We start from the raw sequence: 23,264 nt of genomic DNA, 5'->3' as shown, positions 1-23,264 counted from the left end.
AAAAGAAGAAGAAAAGGAAAAAAAAGTTGACAGACATAAAGAAGTCTAAAGAAATAATTACAGAGACAGAGATCCTTAGCATTCCTCTTTCACAGAGAGATACAGAAAGTCTGAACAGCCCTGTCAACCAACTTGACCTAATTAACATTTATAGAACATTACACTTAAGAACTGCAGAGTGTTCCCAGAGATCAACTGTACACGGAGATTGAAAATCAGCCTAGATATATTCTGAAAGATTGAGCTCCTACAGACTTTAATTCTATTGAAATTTAATATATCCACCGAGGACAAAGCATTTCAGCATAGTGTAGGCACAATAGAGTTAAACAGTACATTTAAAACGAATTAAACAATATGTTCAGAATTTCTAAACATTAAAGAACATACTTCTAAATGATCCATGGAACAAAAGCCACAGGAGAAATTAGAAAATACCTTAACAGAAGGCATACAAATATGTAAAATTGTGGGGTACTGTGGGGTGGGGCTTACCAGAAATGTATAGCTTTTAAAGTGCTTTACTAGAGAGGAAGAAAGGTTTCAGAAGAGGGCCTGGTGAGCTGCAGAGAAGCCCAGCACTGCCCAGTACCGACTGCCCTTCGTTCCAAAGGACCTGGACTCAGCTCCCAGCACGCATATCAGGCAGTCACACAGCCTCTAAGTCAACATGCAACGACACACGTCACACATAAATAAAAATAAAATTAATCTTTAAGAACAGACAGAAAGAGGCCAGGGAGATGGCTCAATGGGTTAAGGCACTTGTCAAGCCTGAGGAGCTGGTTCAATCCCTGGGACCTCCCCGTGGAGGGACAGACCAACGCCTGCCGGTTGTCTTCTGACCGCCATATGTGTGCTGTGACAATAAATGCGCAAGTAAATGTAGAAGTATTAAAGCACAGGAAAAGTAAATCAAACTGAAGTAGCTGAATCAGTGTTTATATGGCATCCCATGTTTCTCTGACAAATTCATTTATTTTACTGTTTCAGAGAAACTTGGAAAGAAAAATGTTTAGTAGAGTTAGAAGTTGGTTCTCTGAAAACAGTAATAAAGTTGACTTTTTAATATTTCTTTTGTTTTTGACATCATAATATAATTATATTATTTGCCCCTTCCCTGCCCTCTGTCTTAAACCTGCCCACGTAACTCATTTGATCTTTTTCAAGTTCATGACCTATTTTTACATTAATCGTTGTTTCGTGCATATATGTATATACGTATATATTCGTAAATGCAACCTATTCAGTCTGTATAATGTTGCTTGTATGCATGCACACAGAGGTGATGACTTGGTGTTGGGTAACCATTTGGTGTGCTCTTCCCTGGAAAACTGTTTCTCCCACTCCCAGTGCTCCTTGTTGCCTGCAGTCCTTGTATAGCGGGAGGCCTGGAGGCCTCTCCGCTGTCCACTGTGGCTCGTCTGTTGGTGCTGTTCTTGTTCCGCTCATGTTGAAGTCATGTCCGTGAGACTTCATGCATGTAGCTTCTCATGCCACTGTAAGACTGGTCTCACAGCCGACTCCCTCGTTCTCTGGCTCTTACCGTCTTTGTGCCCCCTCCTCCACAATGTCACCTGAGCCTTAGTTATGGAAGTTGCTTTGTAGACGTATCTGTTGTGACTGGGCTCTACAACATTGATCTTTTAAAAACCTATCAAGACTTATCAAGGTTTTTAAAAGAGTGGCCATGATCAGGTCCTATAGATATTAAATGGAGAGCAGAAGATGTTATTAACCAATGTGTGCAATCAGTTTATCAATCTATATGAGATAGACAAACTTCTTGAAAGATACAGTTCACTTCAACTGACATAAGTTTCTATTAAAAAAACTGAATCCATAGCTCAGCGGTAGAGCGCTTGCCTAGTGAGCGCAAGGCCCTGGGTTCGGTCCCCAGCTCCGAAAAAAAAAAAAACAACCAAAAAAAAAAAACCAAAAAACTGAATCCATGATTGAAAACCTCCCCCCAAAAGAAGCTGTTGGTGTAAATGCGGCAGAACGAAAGGCTTGAGACTGCGGGCTTGACGCATGAACTCCAGCCACCCAGGGCTGAGCAGACAATGTGGAGGGATCCTGTCATGAACAAAAGAGGACTAAGCAAAAATGACAAAGCCCCAGTCTTACATGGCATCCTTTTTACAACGGAATGTGATGTAGCATGAGCCCGAAACCAAGCTATTATACAAGAAGAAAATTACAAACTGATCCTTCAGAAACATCAATGCAAAAATTTGACAAAATATTATTAAATCTGTTCCAGCAATATATCAAAAGAATAGCACATTAACCAAGTGTGGTTTGTCTCAAGAATGTTCAAGAACTCAAGCCAGCTCAACATTAAAAAAAAAATCAAAGTCTTTCTTGACATTAACAGAATAAAGGAGAAAATTCATATGGCGGTATCTCTAGGTTCAGAAAAAATATTGACAAATACAACATCCATCCAGTAAAGATTGTTATAAGGGTCAAATTGGAATGTGCACTCAAAAACGTGTGGCAAATTGAAAGATGCTATATAATACAAATAATTTTCCTCCCTGTGACACCCTGAGAATTGCAGGTTATTTTCTGACAGATGCTTCTTGGCCAGGACAACACGATCTTCAATTATTCACTATGTGCTCAGAGGGAGCCTGGTGCCTTGCACAGCACACTGTGGTGTAATAATAGGAGCTGTAAAGCCTACATCTCTGCTGATGGCCGAGGGCTTCCTGGTGCCGGGCCCTGAATGAGTGTTCTGCGGGGCTGTCTTGTTCTTATGTCAGTTCTATGGGGAGAGCACTAATCTCTACTTTACAGACAGGGGAGTGAGGACTAGACAGCATCGTGTCTGGTGACCACATGCAGTGTGCGGCAGAGCCAGGAAGCCAGCACGGCTCGTTCTGGAGATCTGTCTGCTTTTCTCCATTCATTCATTCATTCAGTTAGTCAGGCTTGTCCTCAAAGATCTTTGTCTACTGAGTCATCATCTCAGCCTTGAGCTCTTACTTTTAAATCCTTATCTGGGGCTGCTGCTCTCTCTCTCTCTCTCTCTCTCTCTCTCTCTCTCTCTCTCTCTCTCTCTCTCTCTCATCCTCTGGGTTCTGGTGGAAGGTCCTTTGTTCTTTAAGCCATTTCTCTGACCCCACAGACACAAACTTGAGGTGAAAGGATGGACCTCCATTTCTATAACTTTTTTCTTTATTCTTTCTTTTTCCTTCTCCTCTCTTTCAATCCTTTTTCTTTCTTCCTTACCTACTCTCTCATTCTTTGTCCTGTGTAGGGAACAAGTCAGGGCTAAACTAAGCTTCACCCTTAGCCCTATAACTTTTTTTTGTTTGCTTAAGAATTATAAAGTTTCATTTTGTCTTTATAATTCATCACCTTACAAATAATTAGGTTTCATTATAGCGCTTTTCAAACAAAAATTGTCTTGGTTGTTTCTCTCCCTCTCCTTCTTCCTCATCTCCTCCTCTTCCCTGGTGCCCTCACCCCCACTCCTTCTTCCCATCCCCTCCTCCCTGGTGCATTCACACCAGTTTCCCGTTATACTTCCAAGCCCCATATGAGTTTTCAAGGACTACCTCCTTTCCAGTATGTCTGTTCCCCTTGACCTCCAATCTAGTTTCATAGTCTACATCCATTCTTTTTAAAAATTATGTTATTATGTATGTGTATGGGTGTTTTGCCTACATATAAGTCATGTACATGCCTGGTGCCCATGGAAGCCAGAAGAAGGCACCTGGACACCTAGAACTGAAGTTATAACCAGTTGTGAGGCTCCGCGTGGGTGCTGGGAGCTGAACCTGGCTCTTCTGTAAGAGCAGTGGGTGCTCCTAGGGCCACGGGTAGTGGCGCACACCTTTAATCCCAGCACTGGGAAGGCAGAGGCAGGTGGATCTCTGTGAGTCTGAGGCCAGCCCAAGCTACACAAAGAAACCTTGTCTTGAGAAACAAAACAAAACAAAACAAAACAGAACAGAACAGCGGCCAGTGTTTCTAACTGCTGAGCCACCTCTCCAACCCCTATGGCCACTGTCTTTAATAATATGCTTTGGAGAGCTTCCCCATACATAAATATTGCAGATTTAATTTTTCAATAATACGTTTTTTAATTAATACGTTATATGTACAACATATTTTTTGGTTTGTTTTTGTTTGCTTTTTGTTTTTTCTTTGGTTTTGGAGACAGGGTCTCACTATGTAGACCTAACTGGCCTTGAACTCAGAGATCCACCTGCTTCTGCCTCCCAAGTGCTGGAATTGTGTCACCATGCCTGGCCACATACAATATATTTTTAAGTGTGCACACATTTAGAATAATTAAGTTAAGCTGACTAGAGTGCATCACCTCATAGTTTACCTTTAGTATGTGTATTAATAGTTAAAATTTACTCTTTTAACAATTTTCAGGAATACTAGTCAGATGTGGGAAAGTGCATCTCCCCTCCCACCACCAAAAAAAAATTAAGAAAAATATTTAAATGCAGTACATTGTTGAAGCTGGAGGGATGGCTCTGCAGTTAAGAGCACTGGCTGCTCTTCCAGAGGACCTGGGCTCCGCTCCCAGCAACCACATGGAGGCTCACAACCACCTGTAACTCCAGTTCTAGGGGATCCAGCACTGACTGTTTTCTGGCCTCCACAAGCAACAGTCACATGCAAAGTACACACACACACACACACACACACACACATACACACACACACAGAGAGAGAGAGAGAGAGAGAGAGGAGAAGAGCCAAAGAACGATAAAAATAAAAGTAATAAATACCTTTAAAAAACCCAGTGCCTTGTGAACTACCATCACCATATTCTAAAACGATAATTCTTTCTTATTACTTGCACACGATCCCATTGAATTGGCAAACTTTGCTGTCTGTATGTTTTGTAGGTGTGTGCATGCAAGTAGAAGCTAGTGGTCAACTTTAGGTGTTGTTCCTTAAGGCAACCTTCTGTTTTGTTTTGGTGGTTGTTATTATTTGAAACAGAGTCTCTCTGTGTAGCCCTGGCTGCCCTGAAACTCTCTTTGAAGATCAGACTGGCCTTGAACACAGAGATATGCTGAGTGCTGGGATGAGAGACACCTGTGGGTGGTGGGAACTGAACTCAGCCTTTAATGGTTGAGCCGTCTTTTTAGCCTTGAGATATCTATATATAGATATAGATAGATATAGACATAGATATATAGATATATGATAGATATAGATATATAGATATGTGGCATATATATGACAGAACTTCTTATTAGGACCCAGGGCTCACAGATTAGGCTATCTCAGCTAGCCAGGGATCCTGCTGTCTCTACCACCCTAGTAAAAGACTACAATCATGCACTACCATGCCCTGTCTTTTATGTGCATCCTGGGGATGGAATTTAGATCTACCTTCTTGCACAGTAAACACTTTATGCATTGAACTATAGCCCCAGCCCCAACTTGCTTCATTATATTTCGCCAGATGCTTCTTGATGAATATTTAGCAGTATTGTAATAACGCTTGGAGTACATTTGACTTACAAAGTACCCAGTTTTCAAGAAGCAGAGGCATAAGATGTGTGTATAAAGTTTCTATGAGAAAGACTCAAGGGTTGGGGATTTAGCTCAGTGGTAGAGCGCTTGCCTAGCAGGCAAGGCCCTGATTCGGTCCCCAGCTCTGAAAAAAAAAAAAAAAAAAAAAAAAAAAAAAAAAAGAAAGACTCAAATTGGGTTTACTGAACTGAGGGGCATATGAATTCTAAATATTTTAAATGTAATTTTATGTGTATGGATGTTTTATTTGCGTGCAATACTTGCGTGCCTGGTGCCTGTGGAGGCCAGAAGAGGGCACAGGACCCTTGAGATGGAGTTACAGACAGCTGTGAGCACCCTGTGAGTGCTGGGACTTGAACACCAGTCCTCTGCAAGAGCAGCCTGTGCTCTTTAGGACTCAGCCATCTTTCCAGCCCTGGGATATATACATTTTACATTTTGGTATGTATTATCAAATTGCCCTCAGAATATTTGCATCAACTCATTCTCTCAGAACAGTGTGTGATGGTGCTTATTATCCTGCATAGCACTGTTCCCAAACTCAAGGCCTCTCATTAAACACTTACTGTGTGCTTTCCATGCGCACTCAGCTCTGGGATTTAAAATGCACTCATTGTAGCTGGATAAGGATGTGTTGGTGAATTGCCATTCCTTTGGGACTGAGAGCTTCTATTTTTTTAGAAACGGAAGCTGCAAGCTGGTGAGGTATTTAGTTTCAATTTAGCTTAATGGAAACCTGTTAGTGAGTTTTAAAATAAGGACCAAGACAACGGGAATGGTAAACACAGTCCCTTGGGCCCTAGGAAAGAGGAAACAGTGTCTGTGGGTTTGCATGCTGTGAAGAGCCCCTCTTTCCAAGAACAATCCTGCTGCAGCACTGAGTCCTGCAGTGACATGTGAGCTGTTGAAGATCGCCATTACCAGAGTGGGTGCTTCCTAGTAGGCAAAGGCCCATCCAGACCCAGCCTGGCATGGCCCCAGAGCAGGTTCCACACGCCAGAGTGTGTCGCTGCCAGCCACCATTTCAGACAGGCTCCACCCACTGCTTTCTGTGTGTGTGTTCACTGAATCCTCACAACAAACCTGACTGCCTGAGAGGGAATTGCTATGAGGCATGTTTTAAAGACAAAGACCTCGAGGTTTGGAGATGACAAATATTTCTCCTAGAGTCAGAGTCATGGAATTAGCCTGCAACACAGTGGACACTCAAACTCAGGTTGACTTCAAAGCCCACACTTTGTCTCCATGGCTGCATCTAATTGCACGCCCATTTTTAAAATGATGAGGAATGGCTTACTTTGCCTTCTTCCTCCTCCCTCTTCCTTCCTCCTCCTCCTCTTCCCCCTCTTTTCTTCTTCTTCTTCCTCCTCTTTTTTTGGGTCAGAATTTTACTGTATAGCCCTGGCTAGCCTGGAACTCACTATATAGATCAGGCTGGCCAGGGACTCAGAGAGATCTGACCCCTCTGTCTCCTGAGTGTGAAGATTACAGGCGTGTGCTTTTACTCCTTTTTTATTTTTAGTTTTTGTTTTACTTTATTTTTATTACTTATTTTTCACTTCTGAAGACTTAAGAATTTTTGAATTTCTGGGTGTGCAGTGGTGGCTGGCTCCTTTAATTCCAGCATTTGAGAGGCAGCGGCAGGCCGACCTCCCTGATCTACAGAGCAGTTCCAGGACAGGCTACACAGAGGAACCCTATTTCAAAAAGCAAAGTAGCAACAACAGCAACGTTTTAAATTAACTTCTTTGTCCTAAATTATGCCCAGGGACACCTAGGCTACTTATACTGCACCAAAATAGTCCAAAACCAAATGAATTCTAAGGGCTGGTAAACACACAGTAGGTGGTCATCATCATCACTTTCAATTACTAGGAAGTTTGTTTTCAGTGTATCCTTCATTGTGAACATCATTTATGTCAACTGTTCTCAAGAGCCCTGTCTTTAAAATGAGAATCATTTTACCTGCTTTGTAGGGAGCTCTGCAGAGTGCTTGCCTGGTGAGTTCTCACTAACCAGCTAAGAATGAGGATGTGGTCAGCTGGCTTCTACCTGCTCTTCCCCACTCCTCTCCCATTTCCGCACTGTGCCAAGTGAACAGATCGTTTGGCTCATTGCTGCTATAATGAGGAGGTCTCGTTAGCTGTCTTGTTCTCTCAGTTCCTGTCCACAGCTCTGGAAACTGTTGTCTATTCTCTGACTTCCTCAAGTATCCTAGGCTACACTGGGGCTACACTGAAGGCCGAACTGGAGGGACAGTACTGAAAGCTAGATGAAGCTAAGAACTATATTTTAAAGGTTTATTATTATTAATTATATGTGTATGTGTACTTGCATGTGAATGCAGGTGCCCACAGGGGCCAGAGGCATTAGATGCCTCTGGATGTGGTGTTTCAGATAGATCTAATCTACCTAAGGCAGATGCTGGGGATGGAACTCAGGTCCTTTGGAAGACCAGTCTAGGAGTGATCTTACACTAAAGGTCAGGCAAATGCATGCTGAGCTGTTCAGTTCAGGTGATCCAGGACTGTGCCTGGGAAAAGCTGGTGGTATGAGGAGAGGCAGCATCTTTGTTTGTTTGTTTGTTTGCTTGCATGTTTTGAGACAGGGTCTCTACATAGCCCAATATGTTTTGGAGCTCACTATGTAGACCAGGTTGGCCTGGAACTCACAGAGATCACCTCCCTCTGCCTCTCAAGAGCTGGGATCAAAGGCCTGGGCCACCCTCCCTGCTGGAAGACAGCATCTTAACCAGGGAGCCTGGCCTGACAGAAGGGTGTGAATTGTGGCTAGTCTTCATGGGTAGTGGTGGTGAGGTAAAGGAGAAAGATACTTGGTGTAGAACAGAAAAGTCAGGTGACTCAGGAAACGGGGTGTATAACATGGAGAAAGAGACTTTTTTCTTTTTATAGAAATTATTAAATGTATGACAGACTAGAAGACACTACATTGTCTTTTTTGATGACAAAAGATGTTTGGGTAGGAATGTAATCAGAGTCCCCAATGTCCTAGGTGCAAGGCACACTTGCTTTTTACAGGAGAGTCTCCTGCAGGATGCTCCTCCTCCAGGAGAGAGTCAATTTGTGAGCAGCCTCTCCTAGGGAAGGCTGCAGGGGACACAACTCCAGACACAAACATTTGGTGTGTCTGACCATGAGACAAACAGGCCCAGAATCCCTGCCTACGTGGCTCTCTTCTGCTTACACTCGGGAGTCCTCTTAATGACTGAGTATGACTATGGGAAGGAAGGGGATGCCGTCATGGCAGAAGGCTTGAGCTTCCTCTCCTAAACAGTGTGTGGTGTGTGTGTGTGGGGGGGAGCGTGGTTCTTGGAGACTTTAAATCAAGAGAGCGACATGAGCAGATTTACATTTTAGGAAGACTTTTGTGACTAAAAGTGTGGTCTTCAATTGTGTTCATTCGGCATCAGTTGCTCCGTCTACATTTTCAGGGCTAATGACCCCATAGGCTGATGATAACTATTCAATGCGGTAACATACACAAATCGATTAGTGAATGGCCATTCCCAGAGCAAATGCCCACTAGTTTAAAATGGTGTTAATGATATAATCAGAGGGGAGAGAGATGAGACAGAGAAACCAAGTGTAGTCACTCAATAAGAAAAGGACAGTGTTCAACTGTGGAGGCGCTCAGGCTGGGACGTCTGACTTAGCACTGACAACAGAGTTCTGTTGCTTGCCACAGTGAGCTGTGCAGGCTTCTTCCTGTCTCACCCTGTAGAGCTTCAGTTGACCATACAGAAGAGCCTGCCCAGGGGAAGAGGGCCTTTGATCAATATCGGAAGAATAGGAGGTCTCTGTGCTGGAGTTTCTAAGCCACCTCCCATTTGTACAGCCATATTATGATTCTTCTCATAGAGCTGTCTCCTTTTGTAAACCCAAAGAAACAATAGACTGTCTAATTAAAGCCTAATTGGGTCCTTAATCTCACAACAGCCAGTGCTTGTGTGGTAATAGAAAGCAGAAGGGAGCCTGCTCAGAGAGAGGGAGGGAGGAAAGGAGGGAGGAGTGGGGTAGGAGAAAAGTAGGAGGGGGTTAGGTGGAGCAGAGGCCAGGTGAGTGGGCTTGAGGAGGCAGAGCGACAGAAGAGCTGATGTTCCTGGCAGGAGAAACAATAAAAGCAAACGTGGAGAGGCAGGAGGCCAGGCCAGGCTGGGAGCTAGGAGTAGCCTTAAGACATTGCACCTCAAAGGCCTGCTGGAGGAGGGTAGGAGCCGCTGTGATGGAGACTCGGGGCAGGCAGATGGAGTGCTGAGGCTCAGGGAAGGAGCCTGGGCTTTCTTCTTCTGTGGTTCATGCCTTCTGGAAGCAACCATCAAAAGCTTTTCAGGAATTCAGGCTTGTCTGTCTCAGGCGTCTCCTCCTGGAAGACCAAGGGCCCAGAGTGGCAGCTTGACATTCAATCCCCTTTGCCATGGTTGGGAAGTCAGGGCTGTAGCTGATTTCATTGGCCTGTTTTGCATTTATTATAGTGTGGCTTTTATAGTGTGTTAATTGAAATATTTCCAACTGCCAAAAGCAATCACACTCAAAGTGCCTTGTCAGTTCTTTCATTGCCAGATAAATGTTTTACAGACACTTTCAGGGCACTGGTGACTGTACACCCACAGGGCACTGGTGACTACACACCCACAGGGCACTGGTGACTGTACACCCACAGGGCACTGGTGACTACACACCCACAGGGCACTGGTGACTGTACACCCACAGGCACTGGTGACTGTACACCCACAGGCACTGGTGACTACACACACACAGGGCACTGGTGACTGTACACCCACAGGGCACTGGTGACTACACACCCACAGGGCACTGGTGACTGTACACCCACAGGGCACTGGTGACTACACACCCACAGGGCACTGGTGACTACACACCCACAGGACACTGGTGACTGTACACCCACAGGGCACTGGTGACTACACACCCACAGGGCAGTGGTGACTACACACCTACAGGGCACTGGTGACTACACACCCACAGGGCAGTGGTGACTACACACCCACAGGGCACTCACTGGTGATTCCACACCCACAGGGCAGTGGTGCCTGGGTCTTGTTCCTACTTAAGGCTGGTGGCTCGCTTGGAGACTGACCCTTCAGTACTGTGTTGTGGCCCCTCCATCCCGTTACCTTAGATTTTAGAGGCTCTTCACAGGAAGGTTCCCAAGGCCTAGCTGCAGAGATGGGTCCCAGCTCTGGACCTGAGCAACCTGGCTGGAATTGAGTCCTGCTGCCTGCCCTCCCAGTCAGAATCCCAGCCCCAGCTGAGAGGTGCTTTTTTTCTCTACCACCCCTGTCTCCTCACCATGCAGGCCTTTCCCAAGCTTCTCTCTCTACCTCCTCTGTCTTACGTGTTAGATCTTTGTTTGATGAATTATTTTACTTTGGGTCATTGTTCTTTTCTTAGCTGATGTTTTCTCCTTAAAAAAAAAAAAAATCTCAGGCTGGAGAGGTGTCTCAGTGGTTAAGAGTCCTTGCCATTCTTCCGGAGGACATGAATTTGGTTCCCATCACCCATATGGGGTGACTCACCTGTAACTCCTGGTCCGGGTTTCCTATGCTGTCTTCTGACTTCCACAAGCATACACACACACATGTGACATACACATGCACATACACACATACACATAAATAAAAACAAATATTAAAAACATCTCCCAGACAATCTTGTTCTGTTGACACTAAGCTGAGAAATGGTCTCAACAAAATGGCATCTTTGTGTGTACCCCTGGTGGGGAAGGTTCTTTCAAAAGAACTTATGCTAAGTGAGTGAACAAGGGAGGGGCATTGAGGACCATTCTCCTGTCCTCCATGGGCTCTCAGTAAACCTGGACAGGAGCCTTTTTTTCTTTGTCATTGTCCCACTGTTTAGGGCAGTGCACAGTGATTAGATAAATGTTCCACAGATGCTCATGATGGTGAGGTGGGCACGTTGCTTACATTAGACAGTTTCTGTCCTGTAACAAATACTGGAGGCAGTATTTGAAGAAAAGAGACGGGGGTGGTGGTGGTGGTGGTATTTTGCTTTGTTTCAAGACAGGGTTTCTCTCTGTAAAACCTGGCTGTCCTGAAACTCACTCTGTAGTCCAGGCTGGCCTCTACTCAGAGATCCCCCTGCCTCTTCTGCCTCGCACGTGCTAGGATTAAAGGCGCACCCCACCACTGGCTGGCTAGAAAAGAGGTTTGTTTTAGCTCACAGTTCCGGAGAGACTTGGAACATTGCTCCTGCATCAGGTCTGGTGGTGTGAGGAGTGCATGGCAGAGCTAGCACAGGCGGAGAGGTAAACGCCTTGTCAGAAGCAAAGGGAGAAGGAGGAGCTGGGCTTGTGGCGTCTATAAGCATTCTCTCCGGAACTGCCAAGTTCCAGATCACAACACTTCTTTGATGCCTTCTTAGGCATGCCCTCAGTTCCCAGTGGCTTCCCACTAGGACCCATCTCTTAAAGATCCTATTGCTTTCCTTGCATCCACCCTGGGGACCAGGCCCGCAACACGTGAACTTTGGGAAGGCATTCAAGCTATATGCTCTTGGGAATATGACATTTAATTGTTTTTAATTGAGTTGTCTATGGATATTTTGTCTGCATGCATGTCTGTGTACCATGTATGAGCCTGGAACCCTCAGAGGTCAGGAGAGGTGCTGGATCCCCTGGAACTAGAGTTTCAGATGGCCGCAAGTCTCCATTGTGGACACTGGGAACAAAACCCAGGTTCCCTAGAAGAGCAACCATGCTCTTACACAGTGGGTCATCTCTCCACTGCCACCACCCTGGCACCTGGACGTGCTAACATTTGGAACTGGAAGTTATCGTGTTCCATTCGGTACCTTTCAACAGGAGGCTGAAGCCTGGAGAGGAAAATGCTTTCCCAAGGTTCTCCTTGCCAATGAAGTTGATGAAAATCATTAATTTTGAGTTCTTTATATATTTTGTATATTAGCCCTCTATCGGATGTGGGGTCTGTAGTTTGCTAATTTGTCTTATTGACTATGTCCTTTGCCTTACAGAAACTTTCCAGTTTCATGAGGTCCCATTTATCAATTCTTGATCTTAGCGTGTGAGCCATTGGAGTTCTGTTTAGGAAACTCCCCCTGTGTCAATGAGTTCAAGGCTCTTTCTGTATCTTTCCTGTAAATCATCTGCTTTAAGTTTTTCAAACTCAATATTCGAGCATTCCTGGTATTGGGGATATAGTAACATTCTAACCAAATAAACATCTACTCATAGGGGTTTATATTTAACCCAAACAAGTGTTTATCAATATGAGGTAGCTTTGAAATTGCCATATTGCCCAGTTCAGTGCTGAGCACTTCATATATACTCTATTTTCCTGTCTTTATCTCCCGGGTGCTAATAGTACAGTGTATTCCACCATGCCTGTTTGTTTTCCACTTGTTGGTTTGTTTGATTTTTTTTTTTTTTTGACATCTCACTATGTAGCCCTGGCTGGCCTGGAACTCACTGTGTATACCAGACTGATCCCCTTTTTTCTGCCTCTTGTGTGCTGGGATTAAAGGTGCTACTATGCTGTTTGTATGCATTTGCACACACACACACACACACACACACACACACACACACACACTCACGCTATAACACTTATATGGAAGTCAGAGGACAAGTTTCAGGAGACTCTTCTCTCTTTCTATCCTGTGGGTTCCAGGGATTAAACTCGTATCACCAGACTTTTTTTTTTTTTCCGGAGCTGGGGACCGAACCCAGGGCCTTGCGCTTGCTAGGCAAGCGTTCTACCGCTGAGCTAAATCCCCAACCCCATATCACCAGACTTATAAACAAGTACCTTTACCCTAAGCCATCCCTGCAGCTCACCAGTCCTGGCTTAATGTGGTAATTAGGGGGTGAATCCAGTGTTTCATGCATAGCTTTCAGCACTGTACCAACAAAGTTACATCCTCAGATCTTAGCACATACTTTAAAATACTTGTTGAACTGGTTACAAGTAAGAAATTCCCACTGCTCAGTTTTCCAGGGTTACTTATCATAGGTCAGTTGTGGTGGGCCCAGGATGGTTTCTGAGAGTCGAGAGGGAGTTCAAAGCCCTGTGCTGCAAAGTCCTTGGGTGGAGCTTCCTGGTGGCACAATTCCTGCTGGTCCTCATTGTTTCTCTTGTGACTCACCTTCTGCTTTTATTTTCCCTTTAGAGTATCATTTTGACCAGAGGAGCCAGGAAGCGAGTAAGTGCTGAGACTCCAGTCACCCAACAAGATGCCAATGGAATTTTTTTCTACAGGAAATATTTCACATGCACTTTTTAGAAGTTTTGAACAAGAACAACCTTAAACTTATCCTTTAACTATGACCCCAGGATGATCTTTCATTTAACATGCAATGTTTTCTCTTCTCAGATATGTTTATATGTATACAAAAGTATATATTTCTAAATGTAATAAAAGTTTTATTTTATGGCCTGTTTTTCACATAAATATTTAGAGTACCTTCATTGCTAATACAGTTTATTACACCATTTGAAATTATTGCATAATATTTAACTATATGTCCCTTCAGGCCACACCATAATGTGTTCCACCATGCCTCCCTTCCGACATTTGCTCTTTTCCCTACTCTGACCAACCTTCTAGCAGCAGTCACATACCCTAGCTCTGAGCATGCCTTTGGTTACTTTGCTCCTGTAAATTCCTGCATATAAAAGTTGAGTCCAAGAATATAAAGTTATTAGACTTGCGTAGATATTCCCACATCACTCTTTACAAAGGCTGTGCCGTTCCTGGAAGCCCATCTTCCTCACGAATGATCTTGTTGTGTTCTAGTTTTATTGTGGAAGAGAAAAGTGTTGCTTTGTCCTGAATGTCTTTGATTGTTAGTAAAGATGAACACATCAAACACCCCACGGCCACTCTGGCACGGTATTTAACTCTATCAAGTAACGCAGAACTTCAACCCTTGACTTTTTTTTTTATTTGCCTTAAAGAGCAAAATAAAAGACAGTATTTGTTTTACAAGTCATTTTTTAAAAAGGTAATCTTGATGGAGCAGATTGGAAGGCCAAATTTGGAGAGCAGTGGTTGGTGAACAGCTTGGCCTCTGGCTGTCTAAGCACTTTGCATAAAGCCTTTGGCAGCTAATTATGGCCTTCAGCTTCCCAGCTTTGTGGTGGGCGATAGGAAGAGCCTTGCTTCAGACAAAGGTCCTTCACAGGATTTAAGGTGAGCCCTAATCCCAGGACAGAGGTGGCTATGATCTTCCAGGCACTGAGAACTCTGGCATCAACAGGTTCTTTGACTCTTCCGTGAATGGTCTGTCTGTTGGACATTTTGTAATCTTGTGCACGAAAGATAGAACTTGGCTTCAGGGAGGACTTGTGAGTTAGGGGTTCCTGCAGCATCGGGTGCTTGTCCAAGCAGGTCTGTGCTCCTGAGCCTGCTGTGCCTTTGTTCAGGAGGAAGACTCAGGGACTGATGTGGGAGAAGGAACCGATGACTGGGCCCAATCCAAAGCCGCTGTGCGGCCCCCTGACCAGCTGGAGCTGACTGACGCGGTGAGTGAGCATCCTCCCGTCTGCTCTTCTTGCTTCCTGCTTCCGAGGGTTCTTTCGCAGTGCCAATTAGAAGCCTACCTAGCAAGCTTACAGGCGCCTGGGGCCCTAAGTCTCAGAAGGACGGGAGAGAGGCTGGCTTCATGCATAACACTGTTGGTGTTTCTCTCCCTTAGGAGTTAAAGGAGGAGTTCACTCGGATCCTGACAGCAAACAACCCACATGCACCCCAGAATATTGTCAGGTACAGCTTCAAAGTAAGTCATGGCCTCCTGGGCGGGCCTTGATATCTGTCAGAAGCAACGCTGACTGAGCGTATTGTGAAAGACCCTGGCTGTGTTACAAGTGATCACTTGTAAACAGGTCCTTAGCCAGAAATCTGGGGTTTTACGAGGGGGGTTCCAGAGATATTTGAGGCTTTTTTTTTTAATTTATAGGACATTTTATTTGGTCCGTGTGTGTATATGTGTGTGTGTGTGTGTGTGTGTATGTAGGGGTGTGTGTGTGTGTATGAGTATGTGTGGGGAGAGAGAGAGACAGAGACAGACAGAGACAGGGAGAGAGAGAGAAAGAGAGAGACAGAGACAGAGAGCTCACATGTATGAAAGAGAGAAGAGAAGGGAAGAGGAGACAGGGTTAGAGAGTGCATGGAAATCAGAGGTCAGAGAGCGACCTTCTAGAGTTGCTTTTCTTTACACCCTGTCGAGCCAGGGGATCAAATTGAGGTTGTTAATCTTGAAGTGTCCCCTCCCCTGTCCTCTAAGTCCTCTCCCAAGCCCTTTTGAAATTTCTTAGTGAATCTCTCTAGAAGTCTTGCCGATTGCAAAGCCTTCAGTACTCTGAGGAGGAGTTTTTCTCTTGCAGTTCTGGGGACTGACTCCATTAAACCTAGAGCTTTGCACACCTGATCAAACACTCCACCACTGAGTTACATCCCCAACTTCTGTTGTTTCACATCCCCAGTATATTTTTGTTTTCAAGAAGATTGAATCATTTGGTTAGAAAAATGCCTTTCCAATATATAAAGCACGTTTTCCACCAACACAAGCTGTTAGATCTTTAGAAGCTTAGCTTTTTCTGCAGCCAAACACCAGGGTAGAGTACAGAGTCCCCTCTGAAAGAGATGTTGGCCTCACATCCACACAGCATCTCCCCATCTGAGAGGAATCCTGGCAGGCACTGGGCAGAGAGTCTCTTGATCTGATAGGCAGGCGGGTGGGCAGGTGACTTCCAGAGCCATCCTTTAGTAACCATGGTGTGAGCAAGTTCCGGTAGAATCTGCCGCAAGCTTACCAGAGACAACACCATCTTCCGCCACAGAGGGTTAGCTCCTGGAAGGCCTGGATAGAACTCCAGAGTACTTGGAGCTAAAGTGGAAGCCATGCCTCTGTTTCCTGTTTCACTTTGGCGCTCTTTTTGTCATTCCATTCCTACTGTGCACCAGTGAAGAGCCCGCGTGAGATATTTTTATGTAGACTCTCTCAGACAGTCCTCGTGTTTCTTTGCTATAGAAACTATTCGAATAGAAACTATTCTTTGTTAGATTCTGGTTAAATTACATAAAATGAATGGCAAATGTCACACAGCCTGTGTTAGAGGGAGGATTTGAACTGGTTTGTCGAACTCCTAAGCAGGTCATATTGCTTCTTTAAACAACTTTTGCCAAGCGCAGTGGCTCTCACACTTGTTATTGCAGCACTTGAGGGGGAGGCAGAAGGAGGCAGGTCACTGAGACCCCGAGGCCAGCCTAGGATTCCCCACATGCAGACCCTGTCTCTGCAAACAAGCAAAACACTTTACACAGACACACACACAGACACACACACAGACACACACACAGACACACACACAGACACACACACAGACACACAGACACACACACACACAGACACACACACAGACACACACAGACACACAGACACACACACACACACACAGACACACACACACACACACACAGACACACACACACACACACACACACACACACACACACACACACACACACACACACACACACACACACACACACACACACACACACACACACACACACACACACACGGTAGACAGTAACCTTCTTTGTCCCTTGTCCTTCTTCCCAGGAAGAGGACACTCAGCTTTTTATTTGTTTAACTTTTTGAGACAAGGTCTCCCCATACAACCCAAGCTGACCTTGAACCCATCACACTTGCAATGTTTGACTCCTTTGTTTTAGAGAGGGGTTTGTGCCCTGAAGCCACCCATTTAAAACTTACAATGATGACTCTTGGCTACTCACAGATTGTATAGCTCTCAACACAATACATTTCCAGGTTCCCATTCTCATTGTTTCATAGAGAAAATCTCCTGTGACCCGAGCTGACCTTGAGTTTACCGTGTAGCTGAGTATGACCTTGAACTCCTGATCCTCCTGCCTTCGCTCCTGAGTGCTAGGATTATAGGTGTGCACCACCATGCCAGGCTTAGCACAGTTTACTTTCCCCACAGGAAGCTCCATTCCTCGAACTGTTACTACTCAACCCTCCATCTCCTCTAGCCCAGGAGGCACTGTTGTTGTTATTGTTTGTAATCTACATTTGCCTCTTCAGGTCATGTCTGGTGATGGGTCTGACTTTGTAGTCTTGTGTGCCTGGCTTCTTTCATTCTCCACGACGTTTTCAATGCTTCCATGCTATAGCATATGTCAATGCCTCATGTCGTCCTATTGCCAAATAATACTTCATGCTGTGCATATGCAGCATTTCCCTCATCTGTCCATCAGTCGACGAGCATTCGGATTGTTTGCTCTGAGGGCAGTTCTCAATAATGCTGCTACGAACATCTGTGTGCATCTTTGTGAAAAATCTCCGGACCGCACTGCTTCGTATTCAGATTACATAGTCAGCCCTCCACAAAGATGCTGAAGCAAATCCTGATGTGCTTCTCAAAAGATGCTAATCAAGAGTTTTGCTAATGGCTTTCCTTGGGCAGTACAGAGGTTGGAGGGGAGCTGCCTTTCCCTTTCTGAAGTCATGGTAGATTGTGGCACAACTTCCTGTCTTGACCCTAGGAAGGGGAGGTGGTTCTAGGACTTGGTGGACTGGCTGTGGCAAGAGCACTGTAGGCCAGGCGTCCCCTTCCTGCTCTCCCTTCAAGTGAACTGTCAGCTGCCTATCTCCCAGGAAACCTTGCCTTGCCCGTGCTTCCAGTGCCTCTTTGGCCTGTCGGCTCCTCCCACACAGCCTGTCTCTATCTTGTTGGTGCTGGAAGGTCCAGTCGTAGGGTCCAAAGCTGCTACCTTCACCGATGTGCTAAAGAATCTGAGTTCCAGCCCTGAATTGAAGAGGAAGTTCCTAGGTGCCTGTTGAGGACAGGATGGAGGTGAAGTCTTAGCGACAGCTGCATGGACCATTCGCTCTCATGGGGGCCTCTATCACCATACATTTAGTTACTGTCTTATCGAGGGTCCATGCTGATCATGTGTGAGGCATTGCGTTATGGACTGCTTTCACTATTGTCAGTTCTTACACTATCTTGCAAATTGGATATCATTGTATTTAATAGAAGAAACTAGGGCATGGAGGGTTATGATAAGGTCATGACGTTCATAAGGAGCAGGCTAAGGAACTGAGCTCGATTCTGCCACCGGACACCATGCTCTGACCCACTCCACTTTCTCATTCGCCATCCACCTGGGGTACTGAGAGGAATGGCTTCCCAGTGGCAGAGCTTTCCAGGCGGTTGTGGATTGTGACAATGAGCTTCCCAGTCCTCCCAGGCCACGAGGGGTAGCTACAGAAAGCCTATGGGCTGGTATCCTCTGGTATGGCTTTGATTTTTTAAATCTCAGGATTCCGTACAGCTATAATTATCTTCCACATGATGCAAAATGGTTGAACAGAACTGTTTTAAAAGAAGGAAGGGGGGCCTCTGGTCTCCAACACCATTTTCGTGGTTGCTAGGAGGCTAATCAACAAGGAGATGTCCACAGGAACGCCAGACCACAGGCTCTGTGAAAGAACGAACTCTGTCTGTTCTTGTTCTGCTTTATACCCCGGGCACCTAGAGAAGAGTTGGCACAGTGTAGCTGATCAAAAATTATTTGTTAAATGAACAAATACGGTTTCCTGGGCTCGAAGCCCAGTCCTGCTTCTCATTTACTATGTGATCTGGACAAGTGCCCACACCTAAACTTCTCTGGACCTCTGAGGTCCTCTTGGATAGAAGTCGGGACATTAGGGATTTGCTTGTCTCTGATGTTCTGTTCCCTCCGACATCCACTAAAGTGGCATGGTGGTGAGGCCATGCCAGGTGTGTTGGATGATTATGTCTGACCTGCCCAAGGCCTGTGGTAAGGCAGGTGAACTGGAACTCCTTGGCATGGATGTAGGAGACAAGGCATCTGGACTAGTGCTCTGTAAATGTGGGCTGCTTCAGGCTGGAAGCAGAGGATATTTAAAAATAAGTCTTTGAGGCTGGGCAATGGTAGTTCACATCTGTAACCCCAGTGCTTGAGAGGCAGAGCCAGGCAGCTCTCTGGGTGGGAGGCCAGCCTGGCCTGCACAGGGCATTCCAGGCCAGTGTGAGCTATGTAGTGAGACTCGGTCTCAAAAAAAATTTTTTTTAAAAAAAGTCTTTGATGAGAGATTTTAAAAATCATATTTTGTCTTTTTCAAGCAAAAATACAGTGAAAAAAAATCTTGTTAACTGATTATTAGGAACTGTAGTTTCTTTAATAAAGGTGAACTGGGGGCTTTAGAGCAGCAATTCTCAGCCTGTAGGTCTTAACCCCTTTGGGGTCAATTGACCTTTTCATAGAACTGCCTGAGACCATTGTAAAACACAACTATTTACATTAGAATTCATAACAGTAGCAAAGTTACAGTTATGGAGTAGCAATAAAAATAATTTTATGTTTGGGGGTCATCACAACAAGAGGAACTGTATTAAAGAGTTGCAGGGTTAGGAGGGTTGAGGACTACTGCTTAGAGAATTAAGGAAGGCTACATTCTGACACCAGCCCTCACTGGGATCGCCAGTCTGATTTAGGCACTCTCTTTTCAGGAACGCACATACAAGCTTATTGGTTTTGTGAACCAAATGGCAATTCACTTCAGTCAGGTGGGGAACCTGATACCCAAAGACTCAGATGAAGGCCGTCGACAGCACTACCGTGATGAGCTGGTGGCAGGTAGGACTGTGGACTGCCCGGTCTGAGGCTGCAGCCCCAGCCTGACTGTTTGAGGAGGAGCTGGTTCCTCCAGAGCTTTGCAGGGTCTCTACTTCCATGATGTCTAGCAGCAAGCTGTCCTGGACAGGCCCAGGAGCTCACCCAGGTCAGGGAGAGCCCAAGGGACAAGCAGAGCCTGAAAGACAGGAAGACAGTGACGGAGCAGGCTTGGACCCTGAACTCACCAACAATATCCTGTACAGGTTCACAGGAGTCAGTCAAGGTGGTGACTTCAGACACAGAAATCCTTGAGGAAGAGGAAGAACCCAAAGAAGGAGAAGGAGAAGGAGAAGGAGAAGGAGAAGCAGAAGGAGAAGCAGAAGCTGGGAGCCAAACGGACGTACCTGCTGCAGCCGAGGTGTGCGTGAGGCTGCTCTTTGTCCCGCCATTCACATAAGCTGTGGGTGGATGCTTGGAAGTGACTTGGGGAGAAAGAGGGAGGTGGAGGCTGCAAGGCCAGTGCTTCTGGCAGCATCCTTGCAGCCTCCCCATGTTACCAGGCCAGGGCTCCCTTCCCGTAGGCCTGACTTCACACCATCTCCTCCCACAGTTAAGCCCTGGCCTCCTGATCTTTCTTTCCAGACAACTGAAAAGGTGATTGAAGAAGAACTGATGGCTCCTGTGCAGCCCAAGGAGCGAAAACTCACGAACCAGTTTAACTTCAGCGAGCGAGCATCCCAGACCTTCAACAACCGTCTCCGGGTAGCTCCCACTTTTACTTTGAAACTCCATGTTAGTCAGTGGCAAGGTGGACACAGGCCTGAGACCAGTCCTTGCAGGCTCGAGCCTGGCAAGTGTGACAGAGCAGACTAGTTTCTCTCTCCAAACAGAATGGAAATCATGTAACTGCACACAAACTGGAGTCCCCGTAAGCCATCCAGGCAGTCAGAGGGCGGTAGAGGCCCCAGACTCCACTGAGAACTGAAAGTTGGGCTGCAGTTGGAAGAGGGTGTATAAATCAGGACTGAAGTGTGCCAGGGCATAGGGAGTGTTGGGACAATACAAATGAAGTTGATGGTCTCTGTGGAAAAGCGAGAACATTTCCTGACCCTGAAGGAACCTGAGAACTAGGCTGAGAGAGCCTGGCACAGTTTTAGGTGAGGTGTGCTCACGAAAGTCTTCTATGGTAGGGTATCTGTGATGGAGGGTAGCACCCATCACCCTGTGTGGTCCTCAGGCTTATGTTGGATAATTGGGGTGATACATAATGGGGAGGAAGCAACTACACTGCTCGATGCAGAAACCCATATTGAAGAGAAGCCTTCTCTTTAAGGGATATTAGCCCCAGTGCTTGTGGGAGGCTGGCTTCTATGCCCTGTGTCTGGAGGCTGGTGACAGGCTGGTTCCTTGCAATCTGTCCATCCTCTACCCAGATCTTTTCTTTATTAAAACCTGGTATAACTGACCTTTGCTGCCCTTGCCCTCCAGCTTAGGCTGAAGAAGGCCAGAATGGAAAAACAAATGCGGGATTTGAATAATTCAGACTTTCACCAGGATCTCTTTTGCTTCCCCAGCCCTGTTACACCCCTTCCTCAGCGCTAACCAAACGCTCCTACAGAGGCACTGTTGGGTTAGATGAGAGGGAGGTGAGGCTCATCTCTGGGTTTCCTGTGATCATTGTTCCCTAGGATCGAGAATGTCAGATGGAGCCTCCACCTCGGACAAACTTTTCAGCCACAGCCAATCAGGTAAGATCCTGGGTCAGCCCAAAAGCTGTCACCATCTGTACTCCCTTGCATCCTGAAACATTTGGCAGCAGAGGTGACCAGCATGGCTATGAACTCCTCTGATAGTCTGCCTTGATTATCCACCCACCATTGTCCTGAGCATTCAGTCTCTGAACCCTGGCACTATAGGTCCTCAGCAGTGAGTTCTGGACCAGCCACATGCTCCCTGGGGCAAGACTGTTCACATGGCTTGGAGGTGTGGCTTCTGGAGCCCCCCAGAACAAGGGAGAATGCTTGTTCCCAGGGGCTCTAGGAAGCCTGTAGCACCCTGTGATTGTCTTCCAAGTACAACATTCTGACTGCCTTCCCAGCAGCCTTCGGCATTCTTGAAGACCCTCTCCCCACTAAGCCCTCCTAGCTAGCAATGCTGACTTGGACAGGACCTGGTGCTAGCAGAACAAAGGTCAGGCTCTGCTCTTCCTGCTGTGAGATCCTGGGCACAGTAGCTTCACTTATTTCTTAATACTTCAGTTTCTTCCTTTGTCAGTAAAGGATGATAAGCCGCCTCACAGAGGTGTTGGAGGCTCCGAATGAGATAACAAATGCTGAGGTGCGTTGCAGAGAGACCTGTGGGTAAATCTTTAAATGTAAGGTGTGCCTATCTGGCCTCCAGGTGGCAGTGACTGCCCGGTCTGGGGAACACACTGCGATCTGCTGCGTTTGCCCAGCCCCGGATCCTTGCTGCTGCTTCTGCTCCAGCCCTTGGGTTTTCTTTCCTTCGGTCCCATTGGCAAAATACCTATTTATTTCCTTCTAGTGGGCAGTGAAGTAGACAACCAGCTCGAGCCCATGGATTTATCCTGTTTCCATGGAGGCAGACAGTTTTTCTACAAACGTTTTTAAATGTGTGTGTGTGTGCGTGCGCGTGTGCGTGCGTGCGCACACATTTGCTATGCAATGGAGGTCAAAGGACAGCTTGCAGGAGTTAGGTTTTTTTTGTCCACCATATGTGTTGCAGGGATTGAACTCGGATCATCAGCCTTGGTGGGAAGGGCCTTTATCTCCGAGCTATCTTTTTTAAATATAATTTTTTCATGGATATTTTATGTATGTACATTTCAAATGTTATCCCCTTCCCCCCTCCCCCATAAACCCTTCCCCCTCCCCCCTGCTTCTGTGAAGATGCTACCATTCCCACCCACCCACTCCCACCTCAACACCCTGGCATTCCCCTACATTGGCTTCTCTTCTACCAAAGGCTTCTCCTCCTATTGATGCTGAACAATACCATCCTCTGCTACATATGTGGCTGGAGCCATGGGTACTCATTGGTTGG

General features: G+C 45.9%; 1 protein-coding gene across 1 annotated transcript in view; it reads left to right on the top strand.

Annotated features, from left to right (window-relative positions):
• Nucleotides 1-23,264, top strand: part of Dnai1 (dynein axonemal intermediate chain 1) — a 67,803-nt gene that overhangs the window by 10,799 nt on the left and 33,740 nt on the right. Inside the window, exons 2-8 of the mRNA XM_032890220.1 lie at nucleotides 13,698-13,730; nucleotides 14,954-15,052; nucleotides 15,226-15,306; nucleotides 20,096-20,222; nucleotides 20,465-20,619; nucleotides 20,844-20,963; nucleotides 21,890-21,949. Coding sequence (XP_032746111.1) covers nucleotides 13,698-13,730; nucleotides 14,954-15,052; nucleotides 15,226-15,306; nucleotides 20,096-20,222; nucleotides 20,465-20,619; nucleotides 20,844-20,963; nucleotides 21,890-21,949 — 675 coding nt within the window. The remainder of the gene's footprint in view (nucleotides 1-13,697; nucleotides 13,731-14,953; nucleotides 15,053-15,225; nucleotides 15,307-20,095; nucleotides 20,223-20,464; nucleotides 20,620-20,843; nucleotides 20,964-21,889; nucleotides 21,950-23,264) is intronic.

Source organism: Rattus rattus, chromosome 1 (assembly GCF_011064425.1).
Source record: "Rattus rattus isolate New Zealand chromosome 1, Rrattus_CSIRO_v1, whole genome shotgun sequence".
NCBI classification, from domain to species: Eukaryota; Metazoa; Chordata; class Mammalia; order Rodentia; family Muridae; genus Rattus; species Rattus rattus.
Note: the sequence above shows the minus strand (reverse complement) of the source record. Positions and strands in the feature narration are given on the sequence as shown.